The 14265-nt window shown below is 44.3% G+C and overlaps 1 protein-coding gene across 2 annotated transcripts in view; it reads left to right on the forward strand.

Annotated features, from left to right (window-relative positions):
• The window catches only part of DIAPH2 (diaphanous related formin 2), an 824584-nt gene that overhangs the window by 362509 nt on the left and 447810 nt on the right, over positions 1–14265 (forward strand). For both annotated transcript variants that reach the window (XM_075260108.1, XM_075260109.1), the window contains 2 exons: positions 1348–1449; positions 2543–2637. In XM_075260108.1, coding sequence (XP_075116209.1) covers positions 1348–1449; positions 2543–2637 — 197 coding nt within the window. The remainder of the gene's footprint in view (positions 1–1347; positions 1450–2542; positions 2638–14265) is intronic.

Here is a 14265-nt window from a genome sequence, read left to right on the forward strand (position 1 = left end):
CCACCTCTGCCTTTCCTGCTGTATTTTAACTTTGTTGTTCTACTGTCCCATCTCTTCTTTACTCCTATCTTTGCTGCTGCTGATGAGTCTTCATATTCTTCTTCTTCTTCATCATCATCATCATCTTCTTCTTCTTCTTCTTCTTCTTGTTTTTGTCTCCTTCTCCTTTACTTCTCTGTCTTCCTCTTTCATTACTTTGCTTACTGTACTTGCCTTTACATAACTTACTTTATGATCATCTTCTTTGTATATTTTCCTATATAATATAATATAATATAATATATATATATGTATATATATATATATATATATATATATATATATATATATATATATATAATTTTTTTTTTTTTGTAGATTGTGAACCCCACATAGAGCTCACAATGTACATTTTTCCCTATTAGTATGTCTTTGTCTTTGGAATATGGGATGGAAATCCATGCAAACACGGGGAGAACATACAAACTCCTTGCAGATGGTTTTTTGCCCTTGGCGGGATTTGAACACCAGGACTCCAGCGCTGCAAGGCTGCAATGCTAACCACTGAGCCACCATGTGGCCCCTCATCAATACAGAAGTACAGCATTCAGCCAATCAACGCTGGTTCTGCCAGAGGCTCGTCTGTGAGGAGGCGAAGTCTAAGTCGGACCAGAATGGAGACTGCTGTGGACCAATCTTAGACTCCGCCTCCTCCGGCAGAACCAGCGTTGATTGGCCGAATGCTGTACTCTGTATGGCATTCGGCCAATCAACGCTGGTCAATGCATTCCTATGCCGAGAGGTAGCACTACTGGCCATGCTCTCAGCAATACTACATCAGAGATGAAGCAGAGCTGAATGTGCGCTGAACCCTGAGATGCAGCAGAGCTGAGTGTGCAGCATGGTTCAGCGCACGCTCAGCTCTGCTACATCTCTGATGCAGTAGAGCTGAGTGTGCAGCAGGGTTCATATCTCCGGTGTAGCAGTGCTGGCCATGCGCTCAGCTCCGCTGCATCTCCGGTGTAGCTGAGCTGAGCGCACGGCCAGCACTGCTACATCTCGGCATAGGAATGCATTGACCAGCGTTGATTGGCTGAATATTGTATTCTGTATGACATGCTTCCCCTGCTGTCCCAGTTGCATTCCAGGGTGCTGGCATCATTTCCTGGGGTGTCATGGTGGACTTGGTGACCCACCTGAGTCGAATAGTGGTTTCCCCCTAAACGAGTATTTATTCCCCATAGACTATAATGGGGTTCGATGTTCGATCGAACAGTCGAGTATTGAGCGGCTACTCGAATCGAACTTCGAGCATTTCACTGTTTGCTCATCTCTTGTACTTAACTTTCTAATCATCTTGTCTTTCAGTAAAGAAAGCTTTAGAAGAAGAGGAGGAAAGAAAACCGGTCATGGCCAAAAAGAAAGTGAAGGAATTGAGGGTCCTGGATAGTAAAACGGCCCAGAATCTTTGTATGTATCATGTTGTTTATTTTATAATAAGGTCTAGGTGGTAATGTATACCGTACAATGCTGCAAAGTCAATATTCTACTACTGTTTTTCTCCGAACATAAGACAGGGTTTTAGATTATTTTTTATCTCTGAAAAAAAGGGCTAAGAGCTTATTTTAGGGGTGGATCTTATTTTTTAGGCAGCAAATCTTGTAAAATGGTTGAGGTTAGTAACTCTAATCCTAACTTATATTCATAAGTCATAGTGCAGTATCGGAGGGTCTTACACAAATTTAATGGCACACTCTCTCTAATCTCTTTGTGGGGTAGTGGCCCCATGCCCCCTCTATCTCCTCTGTTTTATGATCTTCTTTACAATTTGGGAGGCAGTAGGCGGGACTTGGGAGTTGGTAAGCGGATGTTGCCTTCCCATGACGGGAGGTAGCAGGGCACTTGCCCAGGACAGTTGAGGGCTACGTTATGCCTATTTTCCGTCTCTGTGACATCAGTGATGTCACGTGACATAAACTAGGGTTTGAGGTGTTGACTGTAACTAGGACTTATTTTTGGAGTAGGGCTCATATTTCAAGCCTAGTCTAAAAATCCTGCAAATTCAGGCTAGGGCTTATTTTTGGAGAAACAGCATATAATTCAGGATACTGTTGTGTATCAAAGGCAGCATTGGGCGAAGAAAACGTACCAATAGGCTTTTAAAAACCATCTGTATGCCAGTCCACATTGGGAACTATAAAGAAGATCACATTTCTGAATTAAAAGAAAAACATGGAGCCCTCACAAGTTGGCTTATGATGGCCAAACACTAGTGTTTTTGGCTGATGGATAGGCTGCTGTTGGCCAACCACCACCGACCATTCATGGTACCTACATGGTTGGTTTTTGTATGATTGACAGCTGAAATGGCCAAATTGTCCATTTGGCTAACAAAAATCTAATGTGTTTAGCCACATGGCAACTCTAAACTTGTGTAAATAGGAGATAAATTGTAAAGTCTATATAATAGGTCTCGGTAAACCTACATAACTTTTGTAGCTCTACAAGGCCCATAATATGACCATTGCCCCTGTATTAATCCATGATTTCTTATTGATTTCAGCCATCTTCTTGGGGTCTTATCGAATGTCTTACGAAGAAATTAAGAACATTGTCTTAGAAGTAGATGAAGAGAAATTGTCTGAATCTCTAATTCAGGTACGTTACCCTAGGGCAAGACATTGCAATGATAACAGAGGGATGTTTTTGCTCTGTTTTTGTGTTTTTGTTTCCTTCTGGTTTATAGATTTTGTTCAAGCGTTTTCGGATTATTGGCCTCATACTTATCACCGTGGAGGACGATATTTATATCTTGTCTTCACACTAATAATAATAATAATAATATAATTTCCCCACTGTGGGACTATTAAAGGATTATCTTATCTTATCTTATCTTAATATATCTATTAGAGGGATAGAAAAAAAAAGACTTGGACAACCGAAAGGTTTTAACTAGTGTGTGACATGTTGGACTCGGGTTTCATGGATTGTCTTCTAATGGTCCTTTATGAGTCCACTACTGTGTCACATCTTGGACCTATGTAGGTTCTTTTGATACTTTGGTAGGTTAGTTCTATCTTAAAAAAAACAACATAAATATCAATGACGCTTTGTTTTTTACCTCATTGTTCCAGCTCCTGTAAGACCTCTGTAGACTCCTTTCAAGTTCTTTAAGGACTTTTCCCATTTTTTGTGTTCTTCAACTTTTTAATAGAATTTGTGATCACGTTTTTGCTAGGGTTGAGCGATCGTATTTGGAAAAGATCAGATTCCGATCGGCGATCGAGAAAATTTCACGATCGCGATCAGAATTCCGAACACGATCTTTTTAGGTGGGATCGAGATTATTATTTCCCACAATGCTTTGCGACTGGCCAAGCATTGTGGGAAAAGCTAACAATGTTACCCTTCACACTGAGTATACGCTCCGCTCTTTCTGAATGTAATCTCTTTCAGAATGAGCGGCGTTAAAACAGATCCCATTGATTTCTATGGGTGCCGGTGTACGTGCGCTCCCCATTGAAATTAATGGGAGGCTTTTTAACCTATTGTTTTCCATGGGAGACTAGCTAACATCTCTAGTAGCTACTTACATGCAGAGATGGCTGGTACGGTGACCGGTGTTCTTGGTCTTCTTCGTCTCACTGCCCCCGCCTCCCAGGTTAGTGTTAAAGAGCTAGGAAGAAGGCGGGGCTTGTGGCTTAGGAGAGTGTGGGCGGGTACAGGGCGGGGAGATGTGACGTTACCCCTCCCAGTACCCGCCCACACTCTTCTAACCTGGGAGGTGGGGGCAGCGAAGGCGAAGCAGAACGAGAACACTAGCCATCTCTGCAGGTAAGTGGACACCAGGGGGGACTAAGTAGCCAGAGGATTAAAAAAAAAATCCTCTGGCTACTTAGTGATTTAAAAAAATCACTACACAGCGTGGATTCTAACAATTAAAGTGTTCAATTGTTAGATTCAATGCTGTATAGTGAATAGAAACGTTTTTAAATCCGATCTCCGATTTAGTAAAAAAAAATCCCATTGACTTGCATTGGGATTGGAATTAGGATAGAGATCGGGTTCGAATGAAAAATGATCGGAAATTGGATTTCAAAATCGATCCTGAAAAGTCAAGATCAGCTCAACCCTAGTTTTTGCCCATTTGTAAGATCAGTGAATAGGGACATACATTGTTTATGTCCAGAAGATTGACAACTCCTAAAAAAACAAAATACTTTGAGCTAAACATAATGGACGCCAGTCTGATATTATCTGTACAGACACTTTGGAGCAAAATGCCTAGACAAGAGAGATGTGTGCTGCGGATGTATGTAGCTTTCCGTAAGACTTCCAGAATTTGGAGACATGGGGTGTATTCCTCAGTAGTAGCTACAATCTCACAGGGCAGAGAAGAGGCTCAGATTCCTCAAGTTTATAAATTGATATTGAAGAATCTACTTGAGACGTCTCAGTTGATGGCTTGTGATTACTGGAAAAGCTTTACTTGGAAAAATGTAATTATTAGAGATGAGCGAACAGTGTTCTATCGAACACATGTTCGATCGGATATCAGGGTGTTCGCCATGTTCGAATCGAATCGAACACCACGTGGTAAAGTGCGCCAAAATTCGATTCCCCTCCCACCTTCCCTGGCGCCTTTTTTGCACCAATAACAGCGCAGGGGAGGTGGGACAGGAACTACGACACTGGGGGCATTGAAAAAAATTGGAAAAAGTCATTGGCTGCCGAAATCAGGTGACCTCCATTTTAGACGAATAGTGGATTTCAAATCCGGGTCATATGAGAATGTGAACTTTGTGACTATGAGACAGGGATAGCTGTACAGGCAGGGATAGCAAGGGATAACCTTTATTTAGGGGGGAATGTTATTAAAAATAACTTTTTGGGGCTCTATCGGGTGTGTAATTGTGATTTTTGTGAGATAAACTTTTTCCCATAGGGATGCATTGGCCAGCGCTGATTGGCCGAATTCCGTACTCTGGCCAATCAGTGCTGGCCAATGTATTCTATTAGCTTGATGAAGCAGAGTGTGCACAAGGGTTCAAGCGCACCCTCGGCTCTGATGTAGCAGAGCCGAGGCTGCACAAGGGTTCAAGCGCACCCTCGGCTCTGATGTAGGAGAGCCGAGGGTGCACTTGAACCCTTGTGCACCCTCAGCTCTGCTACATCAGAGCCGAGGGTGCGCTTGAACCCTTGTGCACACTCTGCTTCATCAAGCTAATAGAATGCATTGGCCAGCGCTGATTGGCCAATGTATTCTATTAGCCTGATGAAGTAGAGCTGAATGTGTGTGCTAAGCACACACATTCAGCTCTACTTCATCGGGCTAATAGAATGCATTGGCCAGCGCTGATTGGCCAGAGTACGGAACTCGACCAATCAGCGCTGGCTCTGCTGGAGGAGGCGGAGTCTAAGATCGCTCCACACCAGTCTCCATTCAGGTCCGACCTTAGACTCCGCCTCCTCCGGCAGAGCCAGCGCTGATTGGCCGAAGGCTGGCCAATGCATTCCTATGCGAATGCAGAGACTTAGCAGTGCTGAGTCAGTTTTGCTCAACTACACATCTGATGCACACTCGGCACTGCTACATCAGATGTAGCAATCTGATGTAGCAGAGCCGAGGGTGCACTAGAACCCCTGTGCAAACTCAGTTCACGCTAATAGAATGCATTGGCCAGCGCTGATTGGCCAATGCATTCTATTAGCCCGATGAAGTAGAGCTGAATGTGTGTGCTAAGCACACACATTCAGCACTGCTTCATCAAGCCAATACAATGCATTAGCCAGTGCTGATTGGCCAGAGTACGGAATTCGGCCAATCAGCGCTGGCCAATGCATTCTATTAGCTTGATGAAGCAGAGTGTGCACAAGGGTTCAAGCGCACCCTCGGCTCTGATGTAGCAGAGCTGAGGGTGCACAAGGGTTCAAGTGCACCCTCGGCTCTCCTACATCAGAGCCGAGGGTGCGCTTGAACCCTTGTGCAGCCTCGGCTCTGCTACATCAGAGCCGAGGGTGCGCTTGAACCCTTGTGCACACTCTGCTTCATCAAGCTAATAGAATGCATTGGCCAGCGCTGATTGGCCAATGCATTCTATTAGCCCGATGAAGTAGAGCTGAATGTGTGTGCTAAGCACACACATTCAGCACTGCTTCATCACGCCAATACAATGCATTAGCCAGTGCTGATTGGCCAGAGTACGGAATTCGGCCAATCAGCGCTGGCTCTGCTGGAGGAGGTGGAGTCTAAGATCGCTCCACACCAGTCTCCATTCAGGTCCGACCTTAGACTCCGCCTCCTCCAGCAGAGCCAGCGCTGATTGGCCGAATTCCGTACTCTGGCCAATCAGCACTGGCTAATGCATTGTATTGGCTTGATGAAGCAGTGCTGAATGTGTGTGCTTAGCACACACATTCAGCTCTACTTCATCGGGCTAATAGAATGCATTGGCCAATCAGCGCTGGCCAATGCATTCTATTAGCGTGAACTGAGTTTGCACAGGGGTTCTAGTGCACCCTCGGCTCTGCTACATCAGATTGCTACATCTGATGTAGCAGTGCCGAGTGTACATCAGATGTGTAGTTGAGCAAAACTGACTCAGCACTGCTAAGTCTGCATTCGCATAGGAATGCATTGGCCAGCCTTCGGCCAATCAGCGCTGGCTCTGCCGGAGGAGGCGGAGTCTAAGGTCGGACCTGAATGGAGACTGGTGTGGAGCGATCTTAGACTCCGCCTCCTCCAGCAGAGCCAGCGCTGATTGGCCGAATTCCGTACTCTGGCCAATCAGCACTGGCTAATGCATTGTATTGGCTTGATGAAGCAGTGCTGAATGTGTGTGCTTAGCACACACATTCAGCTCTACTTCATCGGGCTAATAGAATGCATTGGCCAGCGCTGATTGGCCGAATTCCGTACTCTGGCCAATCAGCACTGGCTAATGCATTGTATTGGCTTGATGAAGCAGTGCTGAATGTGTGTGCTTAGCACACACATTCAGCTCTACTTCATCGGGCTAATAGAATGCATTGGCCAGCGCTGATTGGCCGAATTCCGTACTCTGGCCAATCAGCACTGGCTAATGCATTGTATTGGCTTGATGAAGCAGTGCTGAATGTGTGTGCTTAGCACACACATTCAGCTCTACTTCATCGGGCTAATAGAATGCATTGGCCAATCAGCGCTGGCCAATGCATTCTATTAGCGTGAACTGAGTTTGCACAGGGGTTCTAGTGCACCCTCGGCTCTGCTACATCAGATTGCTACATCTGATGTAGCAGTGCCGAGTGTGCATCAGATGTGTAGTTGAGCAAAACTGACTCAGCACTGCTAAGTCTGCATTCGCATAGGAATGCATTGGCCAGCCTTCGGCCAATCAGCGCTGGCTCTGCTGGAGGAGGCGGAGTCTAAGGTCGGACCTGAATGGAGACTGGTGTGGAGCGATCTTAGACTCCGCCTCCTCCAGCAGAGCCAGCGCTGATTGGTCGAGTTCCGTACTCTGGCCAATCAGCACTGGCCAATGCATTTCTATGGGGAAAAGTTAGCTTGCGAAAATCGCAAACTGACAGGGATTTCCATGAAATAAAGTGACTTTTATGCCCCCAGACATGCTTCCCCTGCTGTCCCAGTGTCATTCCAGGGTGTTGGTATCATTTCCTGGGGTGTCATAGTGGACTTGGTGACCCTCCAGACACGAATTTGGATTTCCCCCTTAACGAGTTTATGTTCCCCATAGACTATAATGGGGTTCGAAACCCATTCGAACACTCGAACAGTGAGCGGCTGTTCGAATCGAATTTCGAACCTCGAACATTTTAGTGTTCGCTCATCTCTAGTAATTATCTTGGCTAACTATTTGATAATCTATGCGGTTATTATTGATCCATGTGGTAAAGAATAGACACTAGAGATGAGCGAACAGTGTTCTATCGAACACATGTTCGATCGGATATCAGGGTGTTCGCCATGTTCGAATCGAATCGAACACCACGTGGTAAAGTGCGCCAAAATTCGATTCCCCTCCCACCTTCCCTGGCGCCTTTTTTGCACCAATAACAGCGCAGGGGAGGTGGGACAGGAACTACGACACTGGGGGCATTGAAAAAAATTGGAAAAAGTCATTGGCTGCCGAAATCAGGTGACCTCCATTTTAGACGAATAGTGGATTTCAAATCCGGGTCATATGAGAATGTGAACTTTGTGACTATGAGACAGGGATAGCTGTACAGGCAGGGATAGCTAGGGATAACCTTTATTTAGGGGGGAATGTTATTAAAAATAACTTTTTGGGGCTCTATCGGGTGTGTAATTGTGATTTTTGTGAGATAAACTTTTTCCCATAGGGATGCATTGGCCAGCGCTGATTGGCCGAATTCCGTACTCTGGCCAATCAGTGCTGGCCAATGTATTCTATTAGCTTGATGAAGCAGAGTGTGCACAAGGGTTCAAGCGCACCCTCGGCTCTGATGTAGCAGAGCCGAGGCTGCACAAGGGTTCAAGCGCACCCTCGGCTCTGATGTAGGAGAGCCGAGGGTGCACTTGAACCCTTGTGCACCCTCAGCTCTGCTACATCAGAGCCGAGGGTGCGCTTGAACCCTTGTGCACACTCTGCTTCATCAAGCTAATAGAATGCATTGGCCAGCGCTGATTGGCCAATGTATTCTATTAGCCTGATGAAGTAGAGCTGAATGTGTGTGCTAAGCACACACATTCAGCTCTACTTCATCGGGCTAATAGAATGCATTGGCCAGCGCTGATTGGCCAGAGTACGGAACTCGACCAATCAGCGCTGGCTCTGCTGGAGGAGGCGGAGTCTAAGATCGCTCCACACCAGTCTCCATTCAGGTCCGACCTTAGACTCCGCCTCCTCCGGCAGAGCCAGCGCTGATTGGCCGAAGGCTGGCCAATGCATTCCTATGTGAATGCAGAGACTTAGCAGTGCTGAGTCAGTTTTGCTCAACTACACATCTGATGCACACTCGGCACTGCTACATCAGATGTAGCAATCTGATGTAGCAGAGCCGAGGGTGCACTAGAACCCCTGTGCAAACTCAGTTCACGCTAATAGAATGCATTGGCCAGCGCTGATTGGCCAATGCATTCTATTAGCCCGATGAAGTAGAGCTGAATGTGTGTGCTAAGCACACACATTCAGCACTGCTTCATCACGCCAATACAATGCATTAGCCAGTGCTGATTGGCCAGAGTACGGAATTCGGCCAATCAGCGCTGGCTCTGCTGGAGGAGGCGGAGTCTAAGGTCGGACCTGAATGGAGACTGGTGTGGAGCGATCTTAGACTCCGCCTCCTCCAGCAGAGCCAGCGCTGATTGGTCGAGTTCCGTACTCTGGCCAATCAGCGCTGGCCAATGCATTCTATTAGCCCGATGAAGTAGAGCTGAATGTGTGTGCTTAGCACACACATTCAGCTCTACTTCATCAGGCTAATAGAATACATTGGCCAATCAGCGCTGGCCAATGCATTCTATTAGCTTGATGAAGCAGAGTGTGCACAAGGGTTCAAGCGCACCCTCGGCTCTGATGTAGCAGAGCTGAGGGTGCACAAGGGTTCAAGTGCACCCTCGGCTCTCCTACATCAGAGCCGAGGGTGCGCTTGAACCCTTGTGCAGCCTCGGCTCTGCTACATCAGAGCCGAGGGTGCGCTTGAACCCTTGTGCACACTCTGCTTCATCAAGCTAATAGAATGCATTGGCCAGCGCTGATTGGCCAATGCATTCTATTAGCCCGATGAAGTAGAGCTGAATGTGTGTGCTAAGCACACACATTCAGCACTGCTTCATCACGCCAATACAATGCATTAGCCAGTGCTGATTGGCCAGAGTACGGAATTCGGCCAATCAGCGCTGGCTCTGCTGGAGGAGGTGGAGTCTAAGATCGCTCCACACCAGTCTCCATTCAGGTCCGACCTTAGACTCCGCCTCCTCCAGCAGAGCCAGCGCTGATTGGCCGAATTCCGTACTCTGGCCAATCAGCACTGGCTAATGCATTGTATTGGCTTGATGAAGCAGTGCTGAATGTGTGTGCTTAGCACACACATTCAGCTCTACTTCATCGGGCTAATAGAATGCATTGGCCAATCAGCGCTGGCCAATGCATTCTATTAGCGTGAACTGAGTTTGCACAGGGGTTCTAGTGCACCCTCGGCTCTGCTACATCAGATTGCTACATCTGATGTAGCAGTGCCGAGTGTACATCAGATGTGTAGTTGAGCAAAACTGACTCAGCACTGCTAAGTCTGCATTCGCATAGGAATGCATTGGCCAGCCTTCGGCCAATCAGCGCTGGCTCTGCCGGAGGAGGCGGAGTCTAAGGTCGGACCTGAATGGAGACTGGTGTGGAGCGATCTTAGACTCCGCCTCCTCCAGCAGAGCCAGCGCTGATTGGCCGAATTCCGTACTCTGGCCAATCAGCACTGGCTAATGCATTGTATTGGCTTGATGAAGCAGTGCTGAATGTGTGTGCTTAGCACACACATTCAGCTCTACTTCATCGGGCTAATAGAATGCATTGGCCAGCGCTGATTGGCCGAATTCCGTACTCTGGCCAATCAGCACTGGCTAATGCATTGTATTGGCTTGATGAAGCAGTGCTGAATGTGTGTGCTTAGCACACACATTCAGCTCTACTTCATCGGGCTAATAGAATGCATTGGCCAATCAGCGCTGGCCAATGCATTCTATTAGCGTGAACTGAGTTTGCACAGGGGTTCTAGTGCACCCTCGGCTCTGCTACATCAGATTGCTACATCTGATGTAGCAGTGCCGAGTGTGCATCAGATGTGTAGTTGAGCAAAACTGACTCAGCACTGCTAAGTCTGCATTCGCATAGGAATGCATTGGCCAGCCTTCGGCCAATCAGCGCTGGCTCTGCTGGAGGAGGCGGAGTCTAAGGTCGGACCTGAATGGAGACTGGTGTGGAGCGATCTTAGACTCCGCCTCCTCCAGCAGAGCCAGCGCTGATTGGTCGAGTTCCGTACTCTGGCCAATCAGCACTGGCCAATGCATTTCTATGGGGAAAAGTTAGCTTGCGAAAATCGCAAACTGACAGGGATTTCCATGAAATAAAGTGACTTTTATGCCCCCAGACATGCTTCCCCTGCTGTCCCAGTGTCATTCCAGGGTGTTGGTATCATTTCCTGGGGTGTCATAGTGGACTTGGTGACCCTCCAGACACGAATTTGGATTTCCCCCTTAACGAGTTTATGTTCCCCATAGACTATAATGGGGTTCGAAACCCATTCGAACACTCGAACAGTGAGCGGCTGTTCGAATCGAATTTCGAACCTCGAACATTTTAGTGTTCGCTCATCTCTAATAGACACGTATAGATTCACAACTCAAAGGCATACGTTTTTATACACGTCAATGAATCGGTTTATAAATCCACAATAAGGAGGTTTGTGCTAGAAGTGTCTGTAAGTGACAAAAATGGAATAATAATGGAATATCAATGATTATCCTCAATTATATAAAGCAATTACTGCGGAGAAGGTGATACAACGTCAATAACTGTGCTAAAAGTATCATGTCCGGTTTATTTACAGTATATTGTATATAGGAGCAGTATTGTAGTAGTTATATTCTTGTACATAGGAGCAGTATTATAGTAGTTATATTCTTGTACATAGGAGTATTATAATAGTGGATATATACTTATACATAGGAGGTATTATAGTAATTATATTCTTGTACATAGGAGCAGTATTATAGTAGTTATATTCTTGTCATTGCGTATTATTGTTTTCTTAGGTATTTTATTGTAGAAAGTGCAGTATTTTATAGCATTATAATATCATCCTGCGCAGAAGGCAGTGTTATATCTGTTGTTTTATTACCATTTGAGAGCAGTCTTAAGTTAGTTTATCTGTATTGTTTGTGTGTGATGTATGATTCTGTAATTGTGACAGATTTGCTCTTTATTCTTCTGTATGTGGGAGTTTACCACTGAACAGTGACTTATGTCTTGGCTGCCAGGACCCTTCTGAGTGAGACAGTAGGCAGTGGGTTTTTTAGTGACCCATGTAATATTTCATTGACATTAGACTTTGCACTTAAGCAGAAAACCCTTTAGGATTCTTCCGGTTCTCGTGCCAGCAGGGTCCGGTGTCACTGTCGGCCTCGCCATTCACAGCGATCGTCTTGGCAGGCGCACATGTTCTGTATTTGAGTCCGGCTTACTCTCTGTTGTCAGGCTTAATATTTCTTCCAATTCAGAATGAAAAGGAAACAGATAGATGAAGGTAATTAAATTGTCAGACTGACAGGGATAGACTATATTTTACTGATAACTTGTTTCATCTTACAACAAAAAAAAAAATTCAATTACTTTGTGTTCAGCTCGGCTTGGAGGATCGGGGAAAGCTTTATGTATCGGAGCATAAATAGCTCCTGTATCTTATTACTCTCTGCCCTGTTTTATGTCACATAATTGGTTGTTTTCTATAACTGATGTGCGTTTCTATTACTTGGATGGATATAAGTATAGTAACGGACACGAGTGCATTAGACTGCGGCAGCTTTATGGTTACGTATATGGCGGGATGCCGGACGGTGCACATTATAGAGTTAACTTCAAATGGTTTCATAAAGGTACAGACAGTTCCTCTAGAGCTACAAATCCCAGCATTCACCTTTGTATTTTCCAATCTAACAATGCACCAAACTGCACATACCCTCCACCAGCTATATTTACCCCATATATTTAATATACTTCTATACTATACCTCCAGTCACTAATATTTACTGCAAGTTACTTATAATCTCAATCATGTTTCAGTCTTTATATTATTTATTATATACCCCCAACACCTATATATAACCAATAACCTATAGATTACCCCATAGCTGACTTATACTTAGCCTATCTATGTTTCATAAAACTTTTATTGACTATTTACATTATTTATATTACCCTGGTCACTTAGATCCACCCCATATAGTATACCCCCCTAACCTCTAATAGACCCCTAGTATACTATAACTACCCTAGTTACTTCTAATATACCCCTAGTATACTATATCTACCCCAGTTACTTCTAATATACCCCTAGTATACTATATCTACCTCAGTTACTTCTAATATACCCCTAGTATACTATATCTACCCCAGTTACTTAATATACCCCTAAACATAGAACAAGCATAGCACACGAGAGTATATAAAGCATTAATTTTCAAATATTCAACTCTCATACATGGGCCCAGTAATGAAAAGCATATTTCAACCAAAAACTATATATAAAGACAAAAAGAAAGGAACAATTAGTTCCAAAAAGGTTGAAATATTCAACATGCAAACTAGTATGAAACAGTATCTTTTATTAATGAAAAAATCATTTCTAAAAATACATAATACAAACAGTATGTTGAACACACAGACACAAATATTCAAAACAGACAGAAGAAACCAACTCAAAGCGTAGTATACTAAATCTACCCCAGTTACTTCTAATATACCCCTAGTATACCATATCTACCCCAATTACTTCTAATATACCCCTAGTATACTATATCTACCCCAGTTACTTCTAATATACCCCTAGTATACTAAATCTACCCCAGTTACTTCTAATATACCCCTAGTATACCATATCTACCCCAATTACTTCTAATATACCCCTAGTATACTATATCCACCCCAGTTACTTTTAATATATCCATAGTATACTATAACTACCCCATTTACTTCTAATATACACCTAGTAAACTATATATACCCCAGTTACTTCTAATATACCCCTAGTATACTATCTCTACCCCAATTACTTCTAATATACCCCTAGTATACTATATCTACCCTAGTTACTTCTAATATACCCCTAGTATACTATATCTACCCCAGTTACTTTTAATATACCCCTAGTATACTATATCTACCCCAGTTACTTTTAATATACCCCTAGTATACTATAACTACCCTAGTTACTTCTAATATACCCCTAGTATACTATATATACACCATTTACTTCTAATATACCCCTAGTATACTATATCTACCCCAGTTACTTATGTTATACCTCTAGTATACTATCTCTATCCCAGTTACTTCTAATATACCCCTAGTATACTATAACTACCCCAGTTACTTCTAATATACCCCTAGTATACTATAACTACCCCAGTTACTTCTAATATACCCCTAGTATACTATATCTACCCTAGTTACTTCTAATATACCCCTAGTATACTATATCCACCCCAGTTACTTCTAATATACCCCTAGTATACTATATCTACCCTAGTTACTTCTAATATATCCATAATATACT

The sequence above is a fragment of the Leptodactylus fuscus genome, chromosome 11 (assembly GCF_031893055.1).
Source record: "Leptodactylus fuscus isolate aLepFus1 chromosome 11, aLepFus1.hap2, whole genome shotgun sequence".
NCBI classification, from domain to species: Eukaryota; Metazoa; Chordata; class Amphibia; order Anura; family Leptodactylidae; genus Leptodactylus; species Leptodactylus fuscus.